Here is a 27,713-nt window from a genome sequence, read left to right as displayed (position 1 = left end):
TTTATTTTCTAGTGTTCAATGAGAAAACAAAGTGTATGTGCTGATTAGACAGGCAAGACAGAGCCAGTCGCCTGAGAGCAGTCATGAGGGATATGTGCAGATACTTTACATTCCCCTCCAGTTCGGGGGAAGTCATGTGCAATGGCTAGACTGCTAGCTGGGAGGGCTACTGCTTTATTGGGTGGCAACAGAGAACTTCAGTTGAATTCCAATACTCATTACCAAACACACAGTTAAACTTAACGTCACAACACACACCACAACAGTCTGGGTTTGCGTAGTTGATGTTGACTTTAATGCACTCTCTTGTACACCTCAGACCTCAGAGTCACTTGTCCTGGTTGACCTTCCTTGTCTGCCTGTTCAATAAATCCATCTGAAATGCCAACGGAACGATTGTTGCGCTCAGGAACATTCTAGAACTCCGCTCGAAGTTTGTATTAACAACTCTCCTCTTCCTGGGCAGACACGAGCCCATCTGGCTCCTCGGGCATCTCGCTCCTCTCTATGGCTTGACCTTGGACGGGGCTGGAGCCGGGGCCGGGTTTGTGGTGGTCACCTTGCCGCGGGCGGAGGGGACTGCAGGACGTGCTGGCAGTGTGCGTCGTCTCTGGTAGAATAAACTCGGGCTCCTGAAACCTGAGGGGGAGGGAGGGACGGAGGGGAGAGAAGAGGGGGTTTGTTTGTACAGTGACTAGATGGGCGTGAGAAATAAAAGAAGACAGAGATTTGGATTCCAGGGAGATTTCTCATTTGAACAATAGCCAAATCCACACAAGTAAATAAGAATCCACAGGATTCTTTGGACGGAATAATCCCCTATGAGATGGAATAGGCATACTTGTTTATCCAAAACAACAGGAAGTCTTTAAAACTCCACAAAATATAGTAACATTAATCTGAATTTCACCTGAAATTACATAATACCTCTTTTAATATGCATTATGGGATCGTTAATGTGGAACCAGACCCTCCCTTAATTTCTCTTTAATGTGTTGGTATGTTATATTAGCAAACCTCTTAATTATCCCTTAATCAATGCAGAAATCTAATTAGTTTTCCCTTCAAACTCCATTGTACACTGACCAGCTTCTATTTCACAGAACCTTGAGTCACTGTTATGGATCAGCGATTTCTTCCACCCCAATAAACCACAGTGACGACCGACCGCAGAAGGCTATCTAATGTGGTAGTCCACATATTTTATTCACTTATTTTTGCAATTTTTTATTTTATTCATTTCATTTTTGTAAAACTATGCCATTACTTAAATATGACCATCACTTGGGAGCTTTCTAGTGATTTGTGCATGTAAGATGTCTGCATTTGGATTCGCTATATCAAGTCCAGCTCGATGCATCATGTCCAGCTGGATTCACTATATCATCATGTCCAGCTACTGCCTGACTGAGTCATCACACCAAACTAGCCGACCGATGCTCCGAGCCCCTGCACAGCATAGCGAGAAGGCTGAAGGCAATTTCAGGAGTTTTTGGCTGTAGGAAGAAAAGGTGGGCACGCCATGGAACAGGGCGCTATCTGGAGGCTATGGTGATGAATACTCTCATTAGTTACGATAAGGCCAAATTAAACACGGCGCTTCGGTGGAATATGAGTTCTATCCAACTAATTAAGTCTAACTGAGATAAAAACCTGACTGCAAATGAGTTTTTTTAACGATTAGCTCACCCTATAACCCCCATCTGGAATAGGGACACAAGTCACCATAATCTGACCAAAATATAGTGTGCTTCAAAGCATGACACATGGAAGTCGAGAGTGGATTGTAATTGTGTTTTTTTGTTGTTGTTTAAAAAGGAATGTTCTGAGAGTGAATTAACAGTGAAGGACCCCCAGCCGTGACCCTTATTTTCTCTTGTCTGTTCCCTATTGTGCTTTCATTATATAATGGGAACATTGGTAGAACTAACACAAGCTTGGGAGCAACAATCATGATCTTTTACGAGCAAAAATCTCATAAACCCTGGTGCAGGATTTTGATAAGACCTCACAGACTCGTGATGGCCCCGGACTCCCCGCAACCCCCCACCCCCGACCCCCCGCTGCTGACCGCCCAGACGCAAACTGTCCGTCTGTCTGTGCGCCGGTCTGACTCACTCCCCTCCTGCTCCCGTGGCTAAGGCGGACTCCGCAGAGACGGCACGCTCCCAGCCCGCTATCGGAGCCATCCTGGGACCAGGCGAAAACACAAAAACAACAAAACACAGACACAGCTGATACCCTCCCAGACTAACCGTCTCAGATCAAATGGCTCTCTAAAGGCTGTTCTGCTCAGCTCCAGACAGAGATAACGAGAGGGATGCTGATGAGATTTCATGAACACATGTTTAAACCTTCATGGGTTGATGACTCATTCATGCATTTAATGTTGTCTTTTATCAGAAGTACCTGCCCAATGGATTATCAGGGGTGCTGTAAAACCCAAATGAGGAAACAATGGAGATGTGTTGAAATGTATATGATGTGCCAAAAAATCAGGGGTTTAAAAAGGTGATATAATGGGTTTATAGCAGTGATATATGAGATAGCAAAATCGCCACTATGGTGTGGAGTATAACAAGTGTTTATGGGCAGTAAATTAGGTCTGCTCTTTAAATCTAATATAAAGTGTCCTTTCCTCCATCTGCACAGTGAGTCAGCAGAATCCCAGGCAGTATGGCCTTACACCATTCACTGACTCACTGTTTACCAAACTGAGAGCCCTTGTATGGCCATACATGCATCTATACATAAAACGACTCTTGTAAACTTTTTTAATACTTGGAGTTTTTAATGGAGAGGTGCATTGTGGATCAGTGGGTATGGGGTGGTCATAAATAGTTGTTCATGGTCAGTGTGGTGTGGAAATGAATGTGTGGCTGGCCTATACCTGAGGCGAAATGGCACAAGGACAAGTTGAAGGGCACGGAGCTCAGCCATGGCCAAGTGCTGTATCTTGCAACATTAGAGAAAGTGAAACGAAATCTATCGAGTCAGCCTGTGAATCGGACGCACTCCAAAATATAATGGGTTCCTCTTCCTTGGCCCAAGTTTCATCAAAATCAGGCAGGTAGTGTTTTTTTTTTTTTTTGCACAATCCAGCACACACACAAACAAAGCAACAGAACAACAGACCGCTCTGAAAACATAACCTCCTTGGCAGAGCTATAAAGACTATAAAGACTAAAGCTAACAAATGCAATTCACCGATTTCTACCCCATGCAATGTAATATACTCTCTCTGATGTGAGGTGCTTCCTCATGAGAGGAGCATGCAATGGTGAGACATGTACAGGTATGTACAGTGTATGTATGTATGTACAGTATGTATGTATTTGTGTATGTACTGTATGTATGTATATGTATGTATGTATGTATGTACTGTATGTATGTACAGTATGTATGTATGTATGTATGTATGTACTGTATGTATGTATATGTATGTATGTACTGTATGTATGTATGTATGTATGTATGTATGTATGCATGTATGTATGGGAGGCGCAGATGAGAGTCCCACTTACTCGTACTGTTCTGGGCACATGCGGAGAAGAGGGACTGGCCTGGGAGACACAAACAGAGAGCAAATGTTAGAGGAGCCAGCCACATACACACACACACACACACACACACACACACACACACACACACACACACACATACACACATACACACTCACCCACACACACACATACACACACATATACTCACTCACACACACACAGACACGCACACAGACACACCTACACACTCTCTCTCTCATACACACACACACACACACACACACACACACACATATACACTGAATTAATGCGCAAGGGGAATACCTGCTCTTCCACCCACCGGCCGCCAGGCCCCATGAGCACAACAGCCTGCTCGTCTACCTGTCTACCTGTCTACCTGCATGTCAACCTGTCTGTCTAATTGTGTCTCAGCCTGCCTGCCTGCCCGTATACATGTCCAAATATAGCCAGCTGTCCACATCAGACACAGCACTGATACAAACCTCTCTGCTCCTGAATATGAAAGTAAACTGTTGATATGGTCCTGGATTGCACATGAAAACATTTAAGATGTGAAATCCCAAAACTCACCGAAAAAAAAAAAACCTCACAAAAAAAACACCACATAAACACCACCAAAAAATGGTGTGAGTAGAAATATGTGGCAGAGAGGACAGATGAAAGGAGAACAGCTGTTGCAATTGAAGACGAAAGGACACTAACCAGCGAGAGAATGATAAATGTCCTGTCCTCTCATTTCCCTGCTGATCTCCCTAAACAGACGCCTGATTGCTTCTGTAATTACATGCAAATCCAGCCGAGGGAGGGAGCCATTTGTTTGTTGACACAGGAGTGGCACAGCTGAGGAGGCCGAATGAATAGCACTGACTGACGCGGGCTGCCGGAGAGACAACACGGCCGCGTCAATGAAAAGACATAGAGCCAATCGGGAGTGGTACCCCCCCCCCCTTCTCCTTCCCCATTCACCACGGATGGGATTTCATTTCACAGAAAGTCGGAGTCAAGTGCCAATCCTACGGCAGCACGGAAAAATATCGCTGGAGTTGAGAATTGAGGAATTGTGCTCTAAAAGCACAGATTTGCGATGGATGGATTTTTAGGGGGGGAAAAAAGAAGTCAGCACAGAATGATAGAATTCCATGGCCACAGTGACTTAAGCAATTCAGCACATACTCAAACAACTATGCTGATTTTAAGGTTACACTTGGATATGCTTGGCATTTTAACTAAAATAATATATTCATAAGTAAAGTAAACTAGTTTTGCCATTAAAATCATAATAAAATTGCCCATGAGAAGAACTCCATAGCCAATATAACCTTGTAATGAAAACAATTATGATACCTCAGCACAATTTATCTACATGTATCTATCTATCTGTCTGTCTGTCTGTCTGTCTGTACACCTTATGGTTATATTGGTGAAGCAAGTCATAGATTGACTAGATTATTGGAAAACCTTTTTAAAATCGTAAGAAAAAAAAATCTAAAAAGACCCAATACTTTGTGGAGTATATCTGTATGGTTTACTGTAATCAGCTTTGTGGAGTATATCTGTTAGGTTTCATCAGCGTATAGTTATGTATACTTCCCACAGCACTCACATGTCCATACTGTCCTCCTCCAGGAAGAGATGCACTGGCAGGTAGCCCAGCCGTGGGTGCTTGGCAAAGTACTTCTTTGATCGAAACTTGTTCTTCAGCACTTTGGTGAAGTCACGCACATCCTCTCCAGAAGTGGTCTAAAAGGGGAGAGAGCTTTTAGCTCCGTTGTAGAGAATGGAGGGGCCAATTGTGTGAAATACATATTGGCACATTATATTGTCTGGGGCCTGAATGGACTTGCCCTTGTTCTTGCCTGTTTCAGCTCTTAAAATGTTAAAGCACTTATGCCTGTGCATGGTGGTGGATACGCAAGTCTGTAAAAAGGTCTGTAACTAAGGCCTTTTGCAGTTGAAAAAAAAAACCCCAATATGAACTGAAGTCATTGCTTGTGCTCAGCTTTGTTTGTAACTTTTTGAAAATGGGTGAAAAGTGACAGCACAACACAGAGAGAGAGAGAGAGAGAGGAAGAGGTAGTGAAACGAAAAAGAGGGAAGTTGCGGCGAAAACTCACTGGGGTACAGTACTCCACCATGGGGTAGGTCAACTTATGTCCCTTTGCTGTCCTTCCCGAGAAGAAACAGTTTTGGCACACATCGTAGTTAAAGTGCTTCAGGCTGCGATACCTTAAATACAGATGGGAGACAGACTTCAGTGACGGCAAGGTCTTAGGCATGTTATTTTCAAAAATCTAATTCAATTCGTGAGGAATAAACAACTCCTGTACCACAGATTGATTCGATTGTCGTGTGCTGACTAATGCTACCTTCAAACTGGAGCTGCCTGATGCGGGTTTATGCATTCAGGGATGTGTCTAAAGAGCAACATATAATTCAATGAAGTCCAGGCTGTGCTGTCCGTCATCTTACTGTTGCTGAATGCTTACATCTCCACTGTACTCACGTTGAATATTTATACTACAGAGGTCAACGTTAAAGTGAAAAACCCTACTTTTAGTGGTGAACCCACACACCTAAAGAACAAGTGTCTATAATGATGCTCGATGGTGTTTTAAGCCCCCAGCATCGTCTTCAGGCAACGCTGCCACCATTGACTAATCTTAACCCTAATCCTAACCCTAAACCTAACCTTACCCATGCCTAACCGCCTTCAGGCAACGCTGCCTTGAAGACAACTTGAAAGATAAGGATGTGATTCACTGTCCAGTAAGGTCCAGGCTGTGCTGCGCAGGCTGTACCTGAAGCCCAGCATGGGGCACTCCCTGCAGATGTTGCAGCGGGCCTGGTGCCGAGCGCTCTCGGCCGACACCACCCGGTGGAGCACGGGCAGCCACACCATGGCCTGAGGCTCCAGCTGCATCCAGTCCACAAACTGCTCCAGGTCAATCTCCCCATCACTGCCCACCTGCAGGGCACACGGCACACACGACACGCTCGCTGGGCATGTTTGGCAGTCGCGAGGAATCGTGTCTTCGTGGAACACAATATAAAAGTTTTAGTTCTATCTAAGTTTGCTGACAAAGCTGGCAATTAGGGATTAGCCCCTGAGCCAGTCTGGTAAAACTGGACTTAGTCTGTTAAACTCATAACAGCTTTGGATTCCCCTTGACACCAGTTATGCAGCTGTTCAGTGGAATCGCTAAGCATGCAACAGAGATGGTTGGATCATTCTTGCATCTTATTGTGTCTGAATAAAATGTGCAAAACTGTGCGCCAAGGAATAGTATTATGTTGCAAACGTCCATACCGGCATTCAAGTTGTAAAGCAAACCAGCAGATATTGTTCATTGTAGGGTCACAAACCTGACTAAACATATTTAGCACCCACATTTATTTATAACATACAAAATGCATTAAAACAAATTCAGGAAAAGTGTTGTTGTACCGAGGCTTACATTTGTGTACCCACCTGTTGCAAATTCTATACATTTTGACCACTATGCAAGGCAGAAAGGCGGTTCATAAAGTGATCCATTTCATTCTGTGGCATTTGATGGCACATTTTGGACATTTTTGTCTCACCTTCATTGGCAGTAGCCAGAGAAAATACACTGGCCACACTGAAGAAAAAAATCCGACCATTCCCACTGGCTACTCATTATTTGTGAGCACGACTGCAATTAACCTTCCCTGAAAACACCTGGCTTGGCAGAAGCTTTATCGCTTCTCTCATGTCACGCACGAGAATTGTATAAAGAGCAACTCTGGAGGGAAATCTGAGGATCTGCTTGAAATGAAAACATAATAGCTTCTCAATATGCCACAAAGACGGCGCCGAAAACAACATCTGACACCACATGCCAACTCCACGGCTGTTGTGAACTGATATGGCAGCTTTCTAAAAAATCTCCAAACTCAGACTGTGTCCCACAGTAACCTTGCTAACGAGGGGTTAGCGTAGGGGCCATCGCTAATTTTAACCCTGCGGTCTATCACACTGACGCAGATCGTTCCACTCTCTCCTAAAGCTGCATTAAAACTGCTACTCCAGTTATGGATCAATTACCGGCAGGCCATAAAGAGCTTGGCTATCAGGAGGCACCTCTTTCATTACATGCAACATTAAATGGAATGAGCTGTGGTGTGGTGAGAGTAAAACACAGAGAAAGAGAGAGATGTAGGAAAAAGAGAAGGAGAAAGAGAGAGCAGAAGACAGAGTATCTATGTGTGAGAGAGAGAGAATCAGGGGAATAGTAGAGAGAGAGAGAGAGAGAGAGAGAGAGAAAGGAACAAGAGAGAGGGAGTCACAGGAGTGACATAGAGAAGAGTCGTCTCAAGATATATAAATATTCCAATACAGCCACCAGGGTGCTCTCTGTCATAGGCACTTCATCAGAGAGCATTATGGGTAGGGCTGTGAATAAATCTTTGGGATTTGTTGGTTTCCCAAAGCGGATGCGAGTCCCCCTGTGGCTGTGAGGAGTTGTACAAACACGTCCTGAAGAGGGGGACAGACTGTGTGATGCCGTCTCCTCCCAGCAGCTTACTTCCATTCTGTTTCATCTTTTCACTTCAATTTAAGGCAATCGATTCACAGCAGAAAAATATCTCGCGCTTTAACCCATACTGCCATTTTATGAGACCAAATAGAGAGGTTCTGGCTCCTGTTCACTCCCCCAAGGAAATAACGGTGGCAAAAAGCTCCCAAATAGACCTGTAGACAGCGCATGAAATGTGGCCCAATATACTGTATGCACTTTATCTAACTCAAGAGAATTCGAACAAACTGACTGGAAAATATCTTTCTTCTAGAACTTTTTTTCCTTTCATGATTAAGACCTTGAAAACAACTTGAGTTAATCTCCAGCGCCTCCAGTGCCATCTTTTTTTTTTCTCTCTCACACACACGGTTCCTCGTTTATGAATATGAAAAATCTAATCTCGGTCCACAAAGGGGTCGACACACCAACAGCAGCGATGCGTACTCAACCGCAGACAGCCGAAATATTACAGTGGTATGGATTTACCCAGAGAGAAATTGCATAAATGAATTTCTTTTTTTTTGTCTCGGAGACACGCTGCACATCTGTCACTGAATCGTCCCCAGCGGTGGAGGAGCCGCATATCGATGTTGCGCGCCTATGCGAAGCTTTAGGGGTCCCTGCTTGTGATGCTGTCGGCGTAAAAAAAAAATCACGACGGCAGCCAGGCGACCCGCGCTAACGGGGTCTCCTGGCGCCTTGGGCTCTCGCTTTTACCAGCTGGAGGCAGCTGCGGACGCTGGGCTCCACGTTGCCCTCCCCGAAGGCGGACGCCTCGTCCAGCTGCTGCGGGATCTGGAGGGAGGCGCTCAGGAGCAGGGCCAGCCCCTGCTGGTCACATGACTCCCCCAGGGCCACCACCTGACAGAAGAGGTCTGCAGGGAAGGGGTCAGAGGTCAGAGGTGAGAGGGGGCACATCCACCTGACAGCAGGTACATCATGACTTTATTCATATAGCGTCTGTCACGGAGCTGAGGTCACCATGCATGCAGGAATAGTAATGGTGAAATTACGACATGATATCATTCCAAACACTAACACCAACATGTAGCCTACAGTATGTGATTAATCCTAAACCCGAATTAAGTAGCAAATGAGTAGACATATAAAACCACAAGTTAAAGTATAGAATAAATACAACTGAATAGAAAAAATGACACAGTGAGTGCTTCTCCCTTGATAGTTATCTGATAAAAACCAAGAGAGAGTATGAGTTAAGCTTCACCTTGACTGTGGAATAAGCTAACTCAGATAGATAGATAGATAGATAGATAGATACTTTATTGATCCCCAAGGGGAAATTCAAGAATTCAAGATATCACAAGGATCTGTCAGTTAGTGATGCATTACCACCATATCAAATAGTTCCCACAGTCAAACATGTAGGCCTCTGCTAATGACAGATGGAATGCTCAAGTCCACCAGCAGAAACACAAAGACAGAGAAAATGGAGCACCAAATGTACACTCTTTCTAGTATTATCCCAACGGCCATGAGATATTTATGAGCAGAACGCTAAACGTCAGTGAATAGTGATCTATCCCTGTCAACTCAATGGTTTCCAAATACTGAAATGATTGAAAAGTTGCGTAGATAAATAATAAACTACTTTTAACAGTCGGTTTCCCTAGGGCACCTCTCCATGTATAAAGCTGTCCTGGTTTCAGACATCCGAAAGCATCAGGATGCACATCACTTGCCACTGATGTTCCTTTCTCTTTCAGATTCCTTTCTACCGCCCTCATCTGTCCACAGGCAATTCTGATCTTATCTAATGCATGTATGGTTGTTTCGCATGGCTGGTGGCAAAATGCATGCAATCTCGAACGTTTTCATTTACTTTGTATGTACTGTTTTGGATGATTTGGCTGCAGTAGAACCCTGTTGCGATTCTAATAGTCACAGGCACACTATTCCGATGGAGAAAATTGGATAGGGGGGAAAAGCTCATTTGGGTTGGTGATGGAAAACATTTAAGCTAAATTTGACATTACAGCACTGATTTGAACTAGTGAAATGCAGGAATGCAGTCTCAACATAATCTGGACATTTCCTATAACTGAACTGGCAGAGTCACAGGCTCATAGGTAGGACACACATATACATAAAACATTAATGTACATAAATAGAAATTGGCTCGGATAGAAGCATTTGCTAAATGAACACACCTAAGCTGTCAACATTTTCCAAACGGTACATCTCCACTGTTCTATTCTATGCATACTTTTAGTCTATTGATTTGTGTCACCTTGAAGACCAAGCCGATATTTCATGAATTATAAGGACGTCATTACACAACTTACATTTGTACTTATCCTCCAGGTGTCCTTTGGAGAGCGAAAGGAGACCGATCTTCATGGACAGAGCCCGCACCTTCCCACTTCTTCCTCTGCAGAGAAAAATGACCCCATGAAACCATCCAAAGCTTTTGTTGAACAGGCACTTCATTTTGTTTTATGAGGATTGGGTTTATCCTGTGGAACATCTTTTTTTTTTTTTTTACCAAGGTGCCCTTTAAAATTCAAGCTACAGAGAGTAAATGCATAACTCATGTGCAACACATCAAACACAATCGCCTTTTGGCAGTCAACCCAAACCATACATTACACTATACAAAACAAGAGCCAGAGACATGGTTGGATTATGTATGTGTGGATGTTATAGATTTGGCATAATCTGTAGATCAGTCATTTTACAAAGGGCCATTTTCTATTTTGCAGTTGTTGACATGCAATCTGTTAATCAATCTCCAGCGCTTAAAAGCTTCTATTTGGACTTTGTATACTGAAATGCAGTTGCTGTCCTACATAGCAATAGGATTGTATAATAACTGTGTGATCCTGTATGGCAATAACAATATTTGTACAGATGTTCAGTGCACTGGTAGCTTTTGTCATATTCATGAATTTATTATAAACCTCCCTGAATTTCTTTAAAAATCCTCTTTTGAAGATGGCCGGTAGTCTGGTCCAGTCTAGCGTTGAGAGCAGAGTAGCACGTACGTGTCGTAGACGTTGAGCAGCCAGTTGAGGCACATGTCCACACAAAGGGGCATGTTGACCAGGTCAGGGTGCTTCTGCTCCAGCTGGCTGTAGATAGACCCCAGGCAGCTCACCATGTCGGCCACGTCCAGGAACTCTCCGTTCTGGGTCAGCTGGTGCTGGTCAAAGACACTTTGGGCCATGCCCAGGTCTAACAGGTCCACTGCAAACACACACACACACACACAGATACACACACACACACACAGACACCTAATTCAACACAAAAATCTCATTTCCTTCCCTTTTTTGCCCACCTCCTAAGGGACCTTCCCTTAATGACATTCACTCAACGCATATTAATGAAAGCTATCCGAGCATAACCCAATCAGGGCCAGTCCAATGATGGTGCCCGGCCGCGCGCGCGGGAGAAGGCTGAATGGATGAATCCTCATTTCCCTCGCTGGGCTCCCCGTGTTCACTAATTAAAAAGTCCTGTTTGGCTGTCGCGCCTGGGACTCCGTAATGTGACAGCGCTCTGGCTCGCCGGGTCCAGCTGCCAGTTGCTGAGATCTTTGACGGGGAGTTGAAGGGAGACGCTAGCCAGTGCGGATAAGAAGGACGTGCCGGGGTAAGAGATGTGTGAGGATGTTCAGTTTTGGGGTGGTGAGGTGTGTGTGTGTGATAGGAATGTGCTTTGTTATGGCACACTTGCACTCAAAGTCATTTTGATTCGTGCAGCTCATTTGACAGTAAATTCATCACACTTCAACATCTTTCTTCTACTTAATCTAAATGCAAAAGCTGAAATCTGAGGGGGCCCCCTCACCTCACAAAAACACACAAACTAATGCTACGCTAATTTGTCTTCCCTTTTACGACCAGGTAATGTATTCCCTTAACTCTGCGAAATAATTATAAAGCCAGACATAATTATTAAGCAAAGACAAAAATCTTAATGAGCAAGGCTATGCATTGTAGCTTTGTGACTTCAGTTCCCAGCGACAGTCCGACCGCCAGCTCGCACGCTCTCTCGTGTGAGCAGTGAGCACTTCACCGAGGGTGCTGACTGAGTTGTTTTTCACCTCCTCAAGTGATTTGCAGGGACTCACCGTAGCTAATGGAGACTGCTGCTCTTAATTACGTGCCAAATGCTTCTTCATATTTCTATTTTTTTTCTGCCATGAGGAATGTGAGATCAGCCCAGCGCCATTGTTAATCTGGGTGCACGAGTTGTTCCGAAGCGCTATGAGTAGCTGCGTGATCTTGGCTGTGACCCCCTACTTCTCCGGCCCGTTATAAGTGATTGCACATATCGATTGTGTTGCAAGTTGTTTTATTTGCTTGGGAGAGCATAGCGGGGAGGCTTCACTTACAGCACAGGGCCTTCTGCAGCCTGCGTGTCTTCATCGCTGTTCGGTAGGCGGAAAACCTCACGTGGTTCAGATCAGCTGGAGGGCAACATCACATGCAGAACAATAACAGCATCTCTGTTTACTGTACATTTCTAGAGTTAGTGATGGATTAGGCTGCCTTGTTGACAAAAGAAATGCTGCCAGGACCAACAGCAAGTAATGACAGCAAGTAATCCTGAAGACATTAATCGTGCATCTTGTTTCTGCATTTTAATCTTATGAACTATTTTCTGGAATGAGTACAAAGAGAGAAATGTGTATAAATGTAATATCATCATGCATTACTGCTGTATAACTAACAGAGGGATGACCCCTTGGCGATGCTGTATGGATCTGGAAATCATCCAGACTGTCTGGGTTGGCTTTGTAATCTCTAAAGGAGCAATTGATCACTAAAATAGCCAGCAGCATGTCATGTTAAATATATTTGTAGTCTTCATACTCTCCTTCTAAAATATAATCACTCTAAGGCAGCATTTGGAGAAGTGGAATACTAATTCAGTAAAGACTAACTGTATGATATGGGAAGGGGGTGGGGGGGTTGCTCTAACACACATCCCGCACCTTTTGTCTGCTGTGGAAATATCCCCAGAAGAACAGAGGATTGTATTACAATGTGCTCTCCAAATCCTGTTTCCCAAGCCAGACATCAGAGATTCTTTGGCGGACCCTTCACTCATTCAATTCACAGCATAGGGATTTCATCTCCATTCTATCAGCGTCGCAATATATTGTAGCGTATTGTCGCCACTTTGTATGACACGCCGCACAAGTGACACGACTTCATCATCGTCATAGGGACAGATCTCATTCCACGGCTAGACATGCACTGCATCCGTATGGGCTCTGGGCCTCTGTAGCTGAAGTTATTTACTGTGGTCCCGTGCCCACAAGGAAGCCAGTGTTATTGAATGGCCCAATGCAGACAGCGCCAGAGTCAATTACCAGGAGGAATCATCACTGTCAGGATTATCCCCATCACTGAGCACTGCCATTACGCAGGCCACTGACATCGCTGGATTGGATTTATAATCCAGAATCCAATAACCGCCAATCTATGAGATGTATTTTCATATTATTTTATTCTTTATAAATAAATAAATGCATCAATATGACACTTGTTTGCATCAAAACATATTATGATCAGTCAGATAGTCAGATAGACCTAGTTAATTCACAGTTGATGAGATGTCCTCAGTCATGCGCAACATATTAATACATGCCTGGAGACATGCCTGTGGATATGGGTGTGCTGTGGAGTTGTTAATGCCATGTGGGTTATTGTAGAGTGCATTTGAAACATTACAAACTGATCGCACACCACACGATTCCACAGGAATTCAAAGTGGCAGTGCAGTTTGGCGAAGGCAATTGGCGCTATGTCATGCTGAGGACAAATTCCATCCTCCACCTCATTGCGCCTCATCATGGCATTCAATTCAGCATTAGCGACAGGTTGTCTTCAGGCTGTGTTTTATCTTCACCAAGAGTTACGTTTTTGCTCTCATTTTCATTTTCAGACTAGGCTGGGTGAACCCTGCCTGATCTGCCGGCGATTTGGATTTCGCCCTGCAGCTCAGGCTGGACACCTGCAAATCTAGCTCTCCTGCTTCCTGTCCACATCTTCTGGGTCCAATCACAAACTATCTTATCCGAAAGGCCGTATCGTTGGTCTGATTGGTTGAAGGACTATCCAAAAGTGTACAGTCATTTGAACTATGCTGCCCATTGATCACGCCTCTTGTGCAGTAGAAATAAAGTGCAGACTTCCCAGACTAATGTTCAATCTTAAAAGATTGAGTTTAGTATGGTGATAGCCAGACTACTTTAAGACATGACAGAATTCAGCTATACTGGGAAAACAACTCAGGCACAATTCAACTGTACGGGTTGCGTTTTCTCCAAGTCCCATTGTGAAGGGTCAAGCCTTTGACCCCATGTACTGCCACTGTGGAAGAGAGCGGCCAGCTCAGCAAGATGAACTCTTGCAAAGGTCATGCCCGACAGACTCACTGTCGGCCACATTACAATTTAAAGTCAATTAAATTAGTGTTCCACTCCTCAACAGGTAATTGGGCCACTTCCAGGTCCATAGAGCACAGGAAATGGAATCCATCTGAGCATGGCAAATAGACCTGCTATTACACAAATCTTGGTGCAGGATGAGACTGTTATTACTATAACACAAAGGCTCTTTTAACGGCACATTATTACATTAAAACTAAATCCAGTCCGGTAGCTTAAATTGTTAACAGTTGTTAACTTTAAACATTTCCATACATAGACAGAAAATAATAAATCTAGTGTTGGGTTCAAGCTCGTTTTCTCCAAAGATGCATGGTCTAATATTAGTTCATGTTAATGTAATGGGCTTACCCATAGAGTGGAACAGCTGTGTCACTTGTGGATGGTCCCAAGTGGTGGTCTGCAGCTCATGACTGTAAAGAGGCACAGAAACGAGGGAAAACAGTAAATGAAAAAGAGATGCTAATAAGTTATGATTTATAGTTGAGCTTTGTTTAGATTCGTACAATTGCAACATCATGAGCTCTGTAAGATCTGGTTTACAAAATAGTATTTGCATATTTGATATTTCCATATAACCTCTGCTGTCTGTAGGCTATTGTGTGTGTGCGTTATTTAGTAGCCTACTGTATTTATTGTGTCCATTTGTGTCTTTTAACGAATCTGTGAAGCCAAAGGCACATTTCTACATTTGTGGACTGTAAAGATTATTATTATTATTATTATGATCTTACAAAAAGCTATGCAAAATACAAAACAATGAATTACTGTGCGTGGTGACTTTCCTCAACTTCTGTTAACCTCTTAGCGAGGAATTCTAAAAAAAAAAAACATCTCCTCATTTATTTTGCGTAGATGCTCTCTTCCACTAAATAAAAAACATGCTTTATAATGTTTTAGTGGACTCCATTGTCATTTATGGAGACTTGCTAAAAGCACTCGTTGGGGGACTAACAGCAGTGCTGTAAATTAGGGCCATGGGCCGGGCGGCCGCTGATGCAAGATTTATATTTGACTGAACCCAAACACCACATGGCTGGGTACTCTGTCTCTTCAGCCCGGGAGTCATCCTGACCCCTGATTAACCCTCCGTTTTAATGCCGTTGCGCTGAGTCAACCATTTTACACCGCACATAAAAACATCACTCACGCCCAATATATGCCTTCATAAAGCATCACATACATCGGGGTGGGCCAAGCATTGTTGTGGATTTCTTTTTCCTTTTTTTTTTTTTTCCCCCGCCACAGTAAAAGATGTTTTACTCAAAGCCCCGTGGGTGCACGACAGCAATGACACAGCAAAACACAGTGGCTGCCCTGGCTGATGCTGTAATCCTCCATGCTGCACAACAGCGCGGGGAGATGGATGATGGAAGGGACAAAGGTAAGAACTCACTTGATGTAATATGGAACGTTGTTCTGGGTGACTGCCCGTTGCCATGGGAACTGCACCGAAGCTGCAAAAAGAAAAGGAAGTGTTTACGAGTATTTATGGGAGACACAGAAAGTGCCTCTTGATATTTTGGGAGGTCTATTCCGCTCTAAATTTTGGGGGAAACTTGCTACTGCTATCTTGTGAATTTTAACTAACGAAAACAGCCTGACAAACCCATGATTTGGCTGGAGGGTGCGGGTCTTAAAAAATTGGGAAGCCTGAGTCATACACCCCTCCATGCATGTCTGCCAGCAAGCCAACACTCAAAGAGGGATGTGTGATGTTACTTCAAAAGCAGGGCGACTGAGGGGAGAGCAGGGAGGGAAAAGTTTAATGCTGTTTGATGGCCTGTGGGGAGCCGAAGACTGCACTGAGCTAAACTGCATCCCCATGACTGGTGACTTAATAATAAAGTTGTTAAGAGTTGCCTATACTGTTTGGAGGTCAGATCAACAGTCCTCACTGACAAGATATGATGGCTGTACCCCCGGCGACTTTTCTGGCCTGGAGCCTGTGTGTGGCGTACTGTGCTTCTCGCCCCCACAGCGCGAAGAGTATTGATTGGTTCCCACATGCCAGGTATTTGTATGCACGACACCCAACGCCCTCTAATCAATCTGCCTGTCATGTCGCGGGGCGGGCCTTGGGTAAACAGAGGACATGCGTCATTTCGTTTCTGAGGGGAAAATCTGTCCAGGGAAGGACACAGGCCTGCTACAAACACCGGCCTGCCAACATCAAAGAGACTTTCTACAGTACAGTGACAAAAATACCGAGCTTAACCATTAGATATTAAGCTGCATTAGTACAGCTGCATCTCTGATCTGCACCTCTTGAAATTTTAACCTGAAATCTCCTCATTAAAACCCACATCAGCAAATATAATTAAGCTGTAAATATTTAATGATGGTCAAGATAAAACCAAATACTTAATGATTAAAAAATCTTGAATTAGTTGAATTGAATGAATAATTGAATATTCGAACGGATGATTAATATTTATTTAAAATCACAGGGGAAAATCATGGATTAATAAAAACTTGCGTGTCAGTAGGTGTGCTTACTGGAAAGGAACTCCTGGGACAGAGGTGTCGCCTGCAGAGGCCTAATGGGTCCATTTCCATTTTCTCCCTGATGGCAGTCAAGGAGAGACAGAAATTACTTTCTAAATCCTCGGCAGATGTCAGCGGAGAGGACACGGCACACACACACAAAAGAACAAATCCTGTCATGGTCTGCTGAAAGCAACGGCAAAGCCAGAAGACAAAAGAGCTGCATTCAAAATGGCTATCATCAGCTGGGAGAGAGCGAGGCGGAGGGCTTGAAAGGTTGAAAGTGAAGATGATGAATGCCGTGGACGCGGAGAGGTGAAGGCCGGCCTCCGGAGGGATCCGTGATGAGACAGCCAGACACCTCCGATCGAACCAGACAGGACCCATCCGGATATGGGTCGGGTCAGGAAACTCCCTTCCTCACGCCGCACAGGTGTCAGAGAGACGTCGCCGCGCCAACCGCCGCCAACCAGGTGACCAGAGAGCACTTCCGCTATCTGGGTTACACAAACTACAAATCTTTTAAGAAAAAATCGATGATCCACAAAAAAGTGCTATGGAGGTTTTTTTCGTGTCAGTGCGGGAGCCAGGGTTTTGAGAACTCTGGGCCCTGGAGACAGAGGTGGTGCTCGCGCTGGGCTGTAAGGGCTAAGTGATCTCCGGGGGAGCTGAATGATCGCTGTCCTCCAAACTCCCCGAATCAATGGAGAAGGTCGCCCTGCTGCGCCGGCCAAGTCTCCAGGGGCCGTCTCAGCCACACACTCATCAAAACCGGCCAGACAAGGACATTAAATAATGTACACACTAGGAAACAATGGCTGACTCTCCCGCGCTCAGACATAGCGCAGGGATTTTAAACCAATCAATGCTTTCACTTCCAGCATTACTGTCACAGAGGCATACATGAACGGAACGGGCTTTATTCTCTTTTTCAAAGATGCCCTGCCCTAAAGGGCCTCTAGATGATCAGTTGGTGAATACAGATGACCCTCACCGGCAGGACTCTCCAGCGCGTGCTCAAGTTGTGCAGTTCTATAGATGTCCCAGGGGTCAGCTGAATGGTAAGTGCTGGATTCTTCCTCACTGCTTGCATAACGTGAGTAATTGGGTCAGAGCCCTCCACATCTCCCTTGAAAAACAGAAAGCAACATTCGAACAGAGCTCTCCACTGGTGTACATTACAGCGCCCTTCTCTTAAACTACATGAATTTGGTCAATCCGAATTATCCGCAGTGTCTTTGAGCAGCTTTCACGCTGGCCCAGAAAATGTCACTGCTGACGTCTGTTCATTTTAACTCAATCTGTTAGTTGGCAGTGACTGTACCATTGCCAGTACCAATGACAAGGGAAACAAAGACAGTATTAATCTCTGTAGCATCAGGTAGCAGTGGGCTTCACTTGACCATTTCTCTCTTCTGTAATGCTGTCTTTGCACAGTGACACTTTAATGTCATGGCTTTGTAATGTGCATCAGCAGTTTTTAGAAAAGGTTTTAAGTTTTAAGGTTAGGTTTTAAGCTCTTTCTTAAGTACCTATAAAGTGAATTAAAGAGATCTTGGTGCTAAAAATGTCCTTCCTGAACTCTAGATAAATACATTATAAATGTGCATAATCCAACTAATGGGATTATGATTTTATGTTCCTAATTGTTTACTCCAAAAGTTATGACAGATGATTGATGAGAGCCTCTTGAAACTCACAGTGGACTGTTCACAGTGTTCCAGTTTGGGGTCAGCGGGCGAGACCTTTGCGGGGTGACCCTCTCCCCCTCCTGCCTCCTCTCCCTCGGCCAGGTTCTGTTGCAAGCGATCCACCGCATCCTGGAGCTCCTGGAGCCTGCCCAGAGCCCAGTGCAGCTGCTGCTGCCAGCCCTGTTCCTGCTCCAGGGTGGCCTCTTGCTCCTGCGCTGCCCTGGTTGGCCACAGGGGGCGCTCCTCCACAACAACATCTGCAGCAGGGACAAATAGGTGGCAGGGAAGGAATGGGGGGCGACAAGGAAGATGGTGTCAGCTGTTACTAAAGTAGTTGTTGGACAGCTAACCCAACCTGTTGGAACACTGACTCCTCTCTTTTGTCTACGGTAGTGCCTTGGTGGTAGTCCTCTGGCCAAAGGACGTGATTGTGATTAATGGCCGTCGTGTGTGTGGTGGAAGGACAGAGAGACAGGGCAGAGAGGCACACCTGGACTCGGCTGGCCACTGGTTTGTCCCTCCTCGGTCTGCACGGGCAAAGCTGTCAGAGACAGCCACACCTGGTCTCTCGGGCTGTCCGTGTCCTGGTCTCTTGGAGTGAGTAAACTCTAAACACACACACGCGCGCACACACACACACACACACACACACACACACACACACACACACACACACACACACACACACACACACACAGAGGTTATTGCTTTGAAGTTAATTCAGTTTCACTGGTATTTACTGACATTAAGCACCGTCCAGGGCCACATGATTTTCTAAAAATGCATTTCAATTATTTGCATAAATGGCACTGACTGTATTAGGAAAGGTCGCAAGGGATTAATCATTCTAATTTCTCTGACAGCGCAACCAGGATGTGCATGAAAAAGAAACCCACTGAAGTTTACATCTGAAAGGAACTGGGTGATTTTTCCCCAGAGGAATAGAGCTGCCTCATGGGCCCAGCATACCAACACCCTCAGGTCTGCCCCACTCTGCAGACAAATTCATCACCTCTCTCATTTCAAGGGAGAAAAGACAGCCTGATGTTCGGGCTCCGGACAACAAAATAAATCTCTATGCAAATGAGCCAGAGCATGCATCTTCATCTGGAAGATAAAAGAGGCTCCCCTCACAAAGAAAGTTAATGGCTGGTAAACTAAGAGAAACAAATCGTTTCCCTAAAGAAGTGGAATTCGAAATGCGTTTTTTTGGTTACGTGCACTGTTGTGTGCCGCTGACCTTGACATAGCAAAAGCAGCCCTTTTGAGAGAGCTTGTGGTTGAGTCTTAGCCTACTTTATGGACCGCATCAGGGACTTCTTTGATAATATTCCCTCTATGTATGTGTGTGCTTTTACGATAAGACACAACATTGCTGATAAAATCAAATTTGGACAGAGCAATTGGGAACTTCTCCGAGATTTAGGAGGGGAGTTGAAGCATCACTTACAGCAGTGTCTCCGAGGCAGGGTCAGCAGTTTCTCTCAGGCAGGTGGTCCGCGGGGGATTTAAAGTTTTGCACTCAGTGCGCAGACCACACTACATTTTTCATCACACGGAGGCGCCCCGACAGCCAGAACGACTCCAGTGCACTTTGGCTACAAATGCCTTAACTCTCCGCAGCACATTCTATAATCTTATATCTCATGGCTTAATTTGGAGAATTGTTTGAAAAACTTTAGCTTCAAGCATTGCTGCCCCAGTCTTCTGGGCTCAGCGTAGTTGCGATCTGGTGAATAAAACACCAGAGGCAAAGCAGATGGTAACCACAAAAAAAAACGCTGAATCCCAGAATCTCGCACCAGGGTCAAAAAAGGCCAGAGCTCAGAACTTGTTAGGAATGCTCCACATATATTTGTCTGTTTGCTGAGGATGTGTGATGGAATCCTCTGAACATCTGACCTTTCCAAGGCTCCCTGCACTGCTTCTCCTCTCCTCTCTCCGGCTACACCACCTCACTGGTGAATGTTGACGATGCTCGCAACTTATAACAGTAACACAACTGGCAGAGCAAGATCTGCTGAATGACAACATTAAAGGTTCACAAGTAGCACACTGGTCTAAAACTAGTGAGTTAACTACTAAAAAAGGAATAGAAAAACACCTCCAAACAAACATGTCCAGCTGACACAGCTATTAGTTTGCTTACATTCTAACTGGTGTCTTTTGGTGATGTTGCTGATATGTTGTGAAAGCTTTCCTTACATCCTTTAACACAAAACTAGCCTACAGAACTACATTTTTTGGATTTAATGGAAATTACACTTGACCATATGGCATCAATATGAATTTGAATGGGAAACCAAAATGAAGTGGCTATATAATATTCCTCAAATGTGCCATAGTGTTACCCTGGAAAGCCAGAGATCTGCGAGAGCACAATTTGAATTTGCTCAGCGAGTCATTCTGGCAGTCAATAATGATGCTCATTACATGCCGTTGGAGCCGAGCTGCACCAATCACATCGGGGTATCTGATATAAGTGGGCCAGAGGCAAGCTAAACAGACGGCGACAGTGCTGCTACGTCGAAGTCCAGAGTCAGTCAGTAAATATTGGTTGTCAGTGGTGATTCTATACATCTTTAACAAGGGTGGCTTTATAGAGGGGCACTGATTCATTCAAGGGTGGCATATAAACAGAAACAGGCTCAAGTTGTTAAATTAGCACACATGCATGAGTTAAACATGCACCAAACACCATACTCATATATTGAAGGACAAAGAAGGTCAAAGACCATTCTCTCACATCAAATTGAAACGCTTACTGATTAAAACACTTACTACACAATACTACTAATTACAGGTAATTTGCAAAAAGATCATACCACACTGAAAGCTAACATTTTGTCACTAGCAATAACTTACATCTGTTCTCTGTCAAATACAGTTGCATTTTCAGCTCTGAACAAAAAAATACTTCATTTGCCAGTGGTTCTTAACTGGTCTGGTTTTGGAACCCACAATTTCACACGTTCATAAAGTTGCAACCAATATATTTTTCTTTTTCTTGATTTTGGGGTGGCACCTGGGGTGGCCAATCGAATCTCAAGGGTAGCCTGTGCCACCCAGAGCCACCCTTCTGGCTCCGCCCCTGTGTTGTAGTGTTAACCAATTGCGTGCAGTGATATTTTCAAATGCACGCTTGGTGCCGCCCCTCCAGTTGGGCCATATTCATTACTCAAAGCTAGAGCCTAAATCTTTCTAAATTTGGTTCTGGATTTCCAGGCTACCATAGTGTTGCTTTAAACACAGACTGCCTGCTATCCATGAGACAGACAGCAGCAGTGCCACAGTAACGTTCCTTCAGAAGTTCTCCACAAGTTTTGCTTTTAGACGCCAGTCATGTCCTTGAGTGACATTTGCATTTGCAGCCATTTGAATTTCAGACACTTTTGTTTCACACGCTCTGCCAGAGCGCAGCACAATCATCGGTTGCCATCAGTAAATAAGATTTCTGCCAGAGACCACAGGAAGAAAGTAAGCAAAGTTGTTTATCCCCCTAGAGTTTCAAGCCTGTGTGTTCAAGTAATAAGAACACAACAGTCTGCTCATACGTTGCTATATAGCCCAAACATCAAGGAATATTAATGTCTCAATTGTATGCTTTCATATACATATACTGTATGCTTTCAATATATTCATATTTTCACACCCAGAAGTATGTCTCTTATGTATGGGCAGCCTCTTCTAGTAGCAACAGCTTGCAGCTATTATTGAAGTGAATTTAAGAGCGTAGGCAGCTAAATCAATATATGCTGTACATTAACACGCACACACATTCAAAACGCTCAGTGTTGGGAATTTAAATTCAAATTGTGAGCACAAGAGTTTCGGTGTGTGTGAGTGAGTGAAAGTTCCAGTAAAGTTCCTGGCGAGTTCTCTGTACTCACAGCAGACCAGGCGGAGGAAACCGAAAAGGTTACATTGCTTCTGCACACTGACTGTCCCTAAGGTGGATCAGTCCAGAGGTTCCCACCTGCATTATAAGCAATGTGCTCCCCTGCCAATAACTTCACTGCATTTTTCCCCCCTCTGTCTGGCAGCAGGAAGATAATCCCTCCAACTTAACCAGAGCCGTGACACTCACAGCCTACAGACAAAACGCATGACAGCTCTTTGAACTATTAATAACCTTGAAGACATTCTCATGAAGATTCTCCTCTTTTTTTTCTTTTTTTTTACTAATGGTGATGTTTTTCATATTGTTTCACATAGCGCATTATTGATCAAGCCTCTTCCTTTAGACGAGAACTAGAAGAATATTCCAAAAAAAAAGCATTGGTCCAGAGAAATGCTTACGGCTGTGCATTGGGATCGATGGGAGAAGTTAAACATCAACTGGACAGAAAAATGCATCAGTAAAACACAGATTGAAATGGAAATGTATAGAGGCCGGTTGTTTCTCTGGAAGAGAGCCCAGCACCTGGGAGAGTGACTGAGTTTGCCCGGGGTTTATGTTCCTTTTGTGATCCCATAGCCGCAGCTCAATAACGTACAGTAAATTCATTTGCTTAAAAGGGAAGCAAACATCCTGTTGATTACCGGCTGCTGCTTTTAAGAAAATCAGAATCAGAGATCGGTCAATGCGGTATTAGCCCATTGAATTCAAATAAAACATTAGGAGGGGGGAAAAAAGATGATTTAGCAAAAGATTGGTTGTATTGTTACGCAGACAATTTGATTTATTGCCATACTCGCAGTTCCGTAATCTTGGAAATGTTGTAAATAAATGCTGTTCCCTGGCATCCTGCTGTGACTATGTGATGTTAAAGAATTGTCACAGAGCCAGCAATGCCTTTCATTCTTTTATTGAGGCAGTTGGATGGAGGAGTGTTCATTGTTTGCATGCCATCAGACTGAGCCCTTACCAGAAGTGCTGTGTGTAGCTATGAGAAATGAGAGAAAAGCTGAGGACTCCTGCCTCTATTGAAGTGAATATTGACCCATCTGATGATCATAATTTAAATCATATTAGCATGTTAAGTAGCATCTCAGGTCATTAATAGTGCGCTACCAGCTTAATCACTCAAGCATGAAAGACTTACAAATTATTTTCACTTCACTTCTAATCTCTGTTATGAACTCCCCCTGCCCTTTTGGCCAAAGGTAGCACTTTCTTTTTGCTTCAGTGTTGTTCATTCATTTCTTCAACGCACCCCCTCTAGCTGAAAACAAAAATTCTTCCCCTTTTCTCATAGCGGGTTGTGCTGAGGTCTGCGTGCACGCTCACATCAGTGCACTGACCTTGCCTTGGTCCTGCTGCTGCTGCCCTGGAGCGGTCTCGCCCGAGAGTCTCTGACCAATCAGCTCCTCGTCCTTCAGCTTCAGCCACGCCCACAGCTCCTCGAGAACGGCCATCAGACCCGCCCACTTCTCCACGCCACCCTCCAGCTGCACTCTGGGAAATGGTTAAGGTCACTCGCCCACTCTCTTTCCAAATCAATGACGAGAATATTATTACCGCAGGTCAGGCTCCAAGGAGCAAATGTCCCCGGCAGGAGTGGGTAAACTTCCGCATGTATGATTATGGAGGCCCTACCTGCTGCTGGAGGTGCTGTCCTTGCTGCCGTCGTCTGCCTGCTGTGGGCTGCTGTGCCTCTGGAGCTCGTTTGCGCCATCCTTGATGATGTCATCATGAGTGTCCATCTCAGCTTGAATGTCCTGAGCCACAGGGAAGGTAGCTGGTTAAGATTGTATTAACTGTACAGTGCAAAGTCATTTGTTAGCATACAATATTTATGCACTTGGCCGCCAGGGAAAAAAGCACACAAGCGTGCACACACACACACACACACACACACACACACACACACACACAGATATAGACACACAGAGACAGCTCTAACCTTCTGTAGCATGGTAGAGCTCTGTATAATAGCAGCTGATCCGAAGCCAATAGACCAAATCTTGCCAAATTTCACTCATGTTCCAAAAAAAAGAAAAGTCTGAAGGAAGCTCAAGGTATATCCCTGTGGTCTGGCTCTCTGGATGTGATTTCCTGTTAGCGCCTCTGAATGACAGGTGTCATGATACCTGCAATCCTATTAAGGTGACTGTGACCGGTTGGTGTCTAAGCAACTTCAGCATGTCTGGGAGATCTGTCATTTTCTTTGTCTGTCAGAGTATCCCACCTCTGCGAATGTGTGTGTGTGTGCGTATGTGTGTGTGAGTGTGTAAGTGTGTGTGTGCGTGACTGCGTGTGTAAGTGTGTGTGTGTGTGTGTGTGTCTGCTTTGTGAGACTTGGTGGACGTTTCCCAGCAGGGTCTGAGCTGGCCATAAATGGTTTGTCTGACTCGTCTACGCCTGGAGTGCTGACGTTTCATTTGCATTTATTTAAAGGGAGCAGCAACCGGTGCGGTTACTGACACAGGGCAGCCTGGGGGTAGAATATAAGAACAATCGATCGATACCACCCAAAGTGAGTTATCCTGGAATCTCTCTCAAGTTCAGCGAGTGCAATTAGCGCATATTCATCTAATTTACCAGCCGCAAAAGCTGAACTTGATCTCCTTGAGACTCGGTGTGAATGTCAGCCTATTCTAAAAGCCACTAAAAGTCCTGATCACGGTTTCCCTTTTATGACATTATGGCTTTGGCCCTTGCGTTGGCACTCTCATGTGTGTGTGTGTGTGTGTGTGTGTGTGTGTGTGTGTGTGTGTGTGTGTGTGTGTGTGTGTGTGTGTGTGTGTGTGTGTGTGTGTGTGTGTGAGAGAGAGAGAATGGGTGGATTTGGACCAAATGTCTTCCTGCACACGCAATCTCCATTATGGCCGTGATTTATGAAGAGACAATTGGTCTTGACGATTAGAGCCACTAAAAATGCCTTCTGGCCGAGCACATCTCTTGAGTTCGTCTTAGATCACGTCTTCTCTTCAACTCACTTTGTCTCTCTCTGGCCGGCCACCCTCTCTGTCACCCTCGTCATGGACAGGGTGCTCGATGACCTGCGTGACTCTTGATTTACATCCCTGGGGAAGTCTGGATAGCGGACTGGACTCTCCGGAAGAAGAGCGAGAGAGCGGAGAGTCAAATGCTCTTTTGCCGCACAGTCCAGGCCGAGAGGAGAGGAAAAAACAGAGACTCAAAAGGATTTATACTCCTGAGTCCATTAAGCTGCCAATACAATCTCGCTGTCATCTAGCCCCACCCTGCCCTCACCAAACAATGCAATTCCACTTAGCTGTTTGGAAACATTTACACACAAGCACACCTATCGCACACACGCATAGTAGACACACACACTGACCACACACAACAATACACACTCACAAGAATGGAACTACTGCTATAAACTGGCAAACAGTGTGTGTGTGTATGTGTGTGTGTCTTTGTGCGTGTGTGCGTGCGGCCGTGTGTCTGTGTGTGCGCACAGGATCAGATTTAGAGACAAACTGAGACTGAGAAACACCAGAAGAAAGAGGAAAAGACTGATTCACATTTGACTATTTTAATTATTCATTCTGGCATTAAAACCTAAACCCTTAAGAACAGAAGCAAGCTCCAAGAGGCAATAATCAATAATGAAGTTGCAAAATACCGCAACCCTTTATTAGACAGTGTTCTTTCAAGATAGTCTCAAGGTGAGTCCACAAGTCTAGACAGGAACTTGTCTAAACCCAATCCTAATGGGAGCCAAGCCCTCCCATAATATCAGGTATTAGTTCACATTTAACCACAGTTTGTGTCTAGACTGGGGAGGAAATTGTACGGGTAAAGAGAACACCGATAATACAAAAACTGATTTAAAAATGTGCTCAGAACTAATACGGTTTATACTCTGCCTGGCAGTTTAAATGAAGAAAAAGTAATCTAAATGAAAGTTAATATCAACTTTCTTAAGTCCATTATTCTAACCAATAGCCCATGAGCTCATAACACTCCATGTTTGGACTGTAACTCGTCTTGTTGCATCTCGTTGTGTTTGTGGTTGATCCCCTAGGGAAGTTCTCGGTGACATTGTGTAACTCCAGCACCACATGAGTCTGCCGTCTTCTGTTCTGAGTTCTCTCTCAGCCTGTGGCACCTATTTGCTGTGACTTGTAATTGCAGAGAAATGATGACACACACACACACTGGCCTCAGATGCAGCCCCCGTGTGAGTGGTTTACCTGGGCCTCTCTTTCCTGGAAACCGTTATCTCTAACTGCCTTGTCTGACAGTCTCTTCCAAAAAAAAAGCTGGACATCAGAGATGTCTGCTGGTGCCCGCTTATCTAAGCTGCCCATTACTGACGGAAAATGCCGCAGTGAGCCCGGCCTCAAGGCCAAAGTGTAATGAGTCAATTACAAGAAAGATTAGCATTATGAAATTAAATCTTGACACAGTCTGAAGTGCCCTCTCGCCGAGCGGTTCACACCCCGACAGAGACACGGTGCGCAGAAAGGGGACGAACCTGCTAAATGTCAGGGCGAAATCACAGGCCGCCATTTGCCAGGACCTGATTGTTTTTTAATGTCCTGTGTAATTTGTCTCTTATCGTGGAGGTGACTCTCCCCTCCCCCCACAGAGGAAGCTCAGGGTTCATATCGGGCTCTTTGATGTCTCCTCTGAAGACCTGTCCATTGCCACCTGCTGTTCTCAAACTCATTTCCACCAAAACATTTTTTTTTTAAATGAATGTTGAAAACCCATCAAATACTTTGACACGACGTGAAATGAAAAACGACGAGGAAACTAACGTTTAGAGCGGTCAACTCTGAGCTACGCCCCGTGTTGATTTCATTAAGCCTGAGCCTCTCTGAGGGCCTCACCTCTCTGAGCACTGGATGCACACAAAGATTGCAACAAGGCACTAGAAAAGAATGCATTACTCTTCCACAGCTGGTGCATTGCCAGAGATCACTCAGTGCACTCTCCAGCATACAGTAGTACAGCTTGTTCTGATTCTCTTGATAACTCTTTTAGATGATGGGATTAAAGAAGCAGAAACATCCATCTGACACGCAAGCAACGTGAAGAAGCAAAATAGTCCGAAGCTCGATATAGCATGCGCACTCTCTCTCACACACACACACACACACACACACACACACACACGCCTATCTCTCT

The 27,713-nt window shown here is 44.6% G+C and overlaps 1 protein-coding gene across 3 annotated transcripts; it reads right to left on the bottom strand.

Annotated features, from left to right (window-relative positions):
* LOC134067913 (utrophin-like) lies at positions 1 to 24,035 on the bottom strand. Of its 3 annotated transcripts, none has more exons than XM_062523400.1 (17): positions 23,909 to 24,035; positions 19,155 to 19,272; positions 18,674 to 18,921; positions 17,968 to 18,102; positions 16,986 to 17,052; positions 15,883 to 15,943; positions 14,838 to 14,899; positions 12,423 to 12,497; positions 11,068 to 11,269; positions 10,369 to 10,454; positions 8,783 to 8,940; positions 6,323 to 6,489; positions 5,639 to 5,750; positions 5,128 to 5,264; positions 3,525 to 3,563; positions 2,119 to 2,190; positions 1 to 639 (listed from the first exon to the last, which is right to left on the bottom strand). In XM_062523400.1, exons 1-17 carry the CDS (start codon positions 24,020 to 24,022, stop codon positions 441 to 443), a joined length of 2,052 nt encoding a protein of 683 aa, XP_062379384.1. In that variant the 5' UTR covers positions 24,023 to 24,035; the 3' UTR covers positions 1 to 440. The 3 variants fall into 3 exon arrangements, with proteins under 3 accessions (XP_062379384.1, XP_062379386.1, XP_062379385.1); XM_062523402.1 differs by lacking the exon at positions 23,909 to 24,035 and adding an exon at positions 21,530 to 21,539; XM_062523401.1 differs by lacking the exon at positions 2,119 to 2,190.
* Between the last annotated feature and the right edge of the window lie 3,678 nt (positions 24,036 to 27,713).

Source organism: Sardina pilchardus, chromosome 20 (genome assembly GCF_963854185.1).
Source record: "Sardina pilchardus chromosome 20, fSarPil1.1, whole genome shotgun sequence".
NCBI classification, from domain to species: Eukaryota; Metazoa; Chordata; class Actinopteri; order Clupeiformes; family Clupeidae; genus Sardina; species Sardina pilchardus.
The sequence above is the reverse complement of the archived record's forward strand: the minus strand, read 5'-3'. Positions and strand labels throughout refer to the sequence as shown.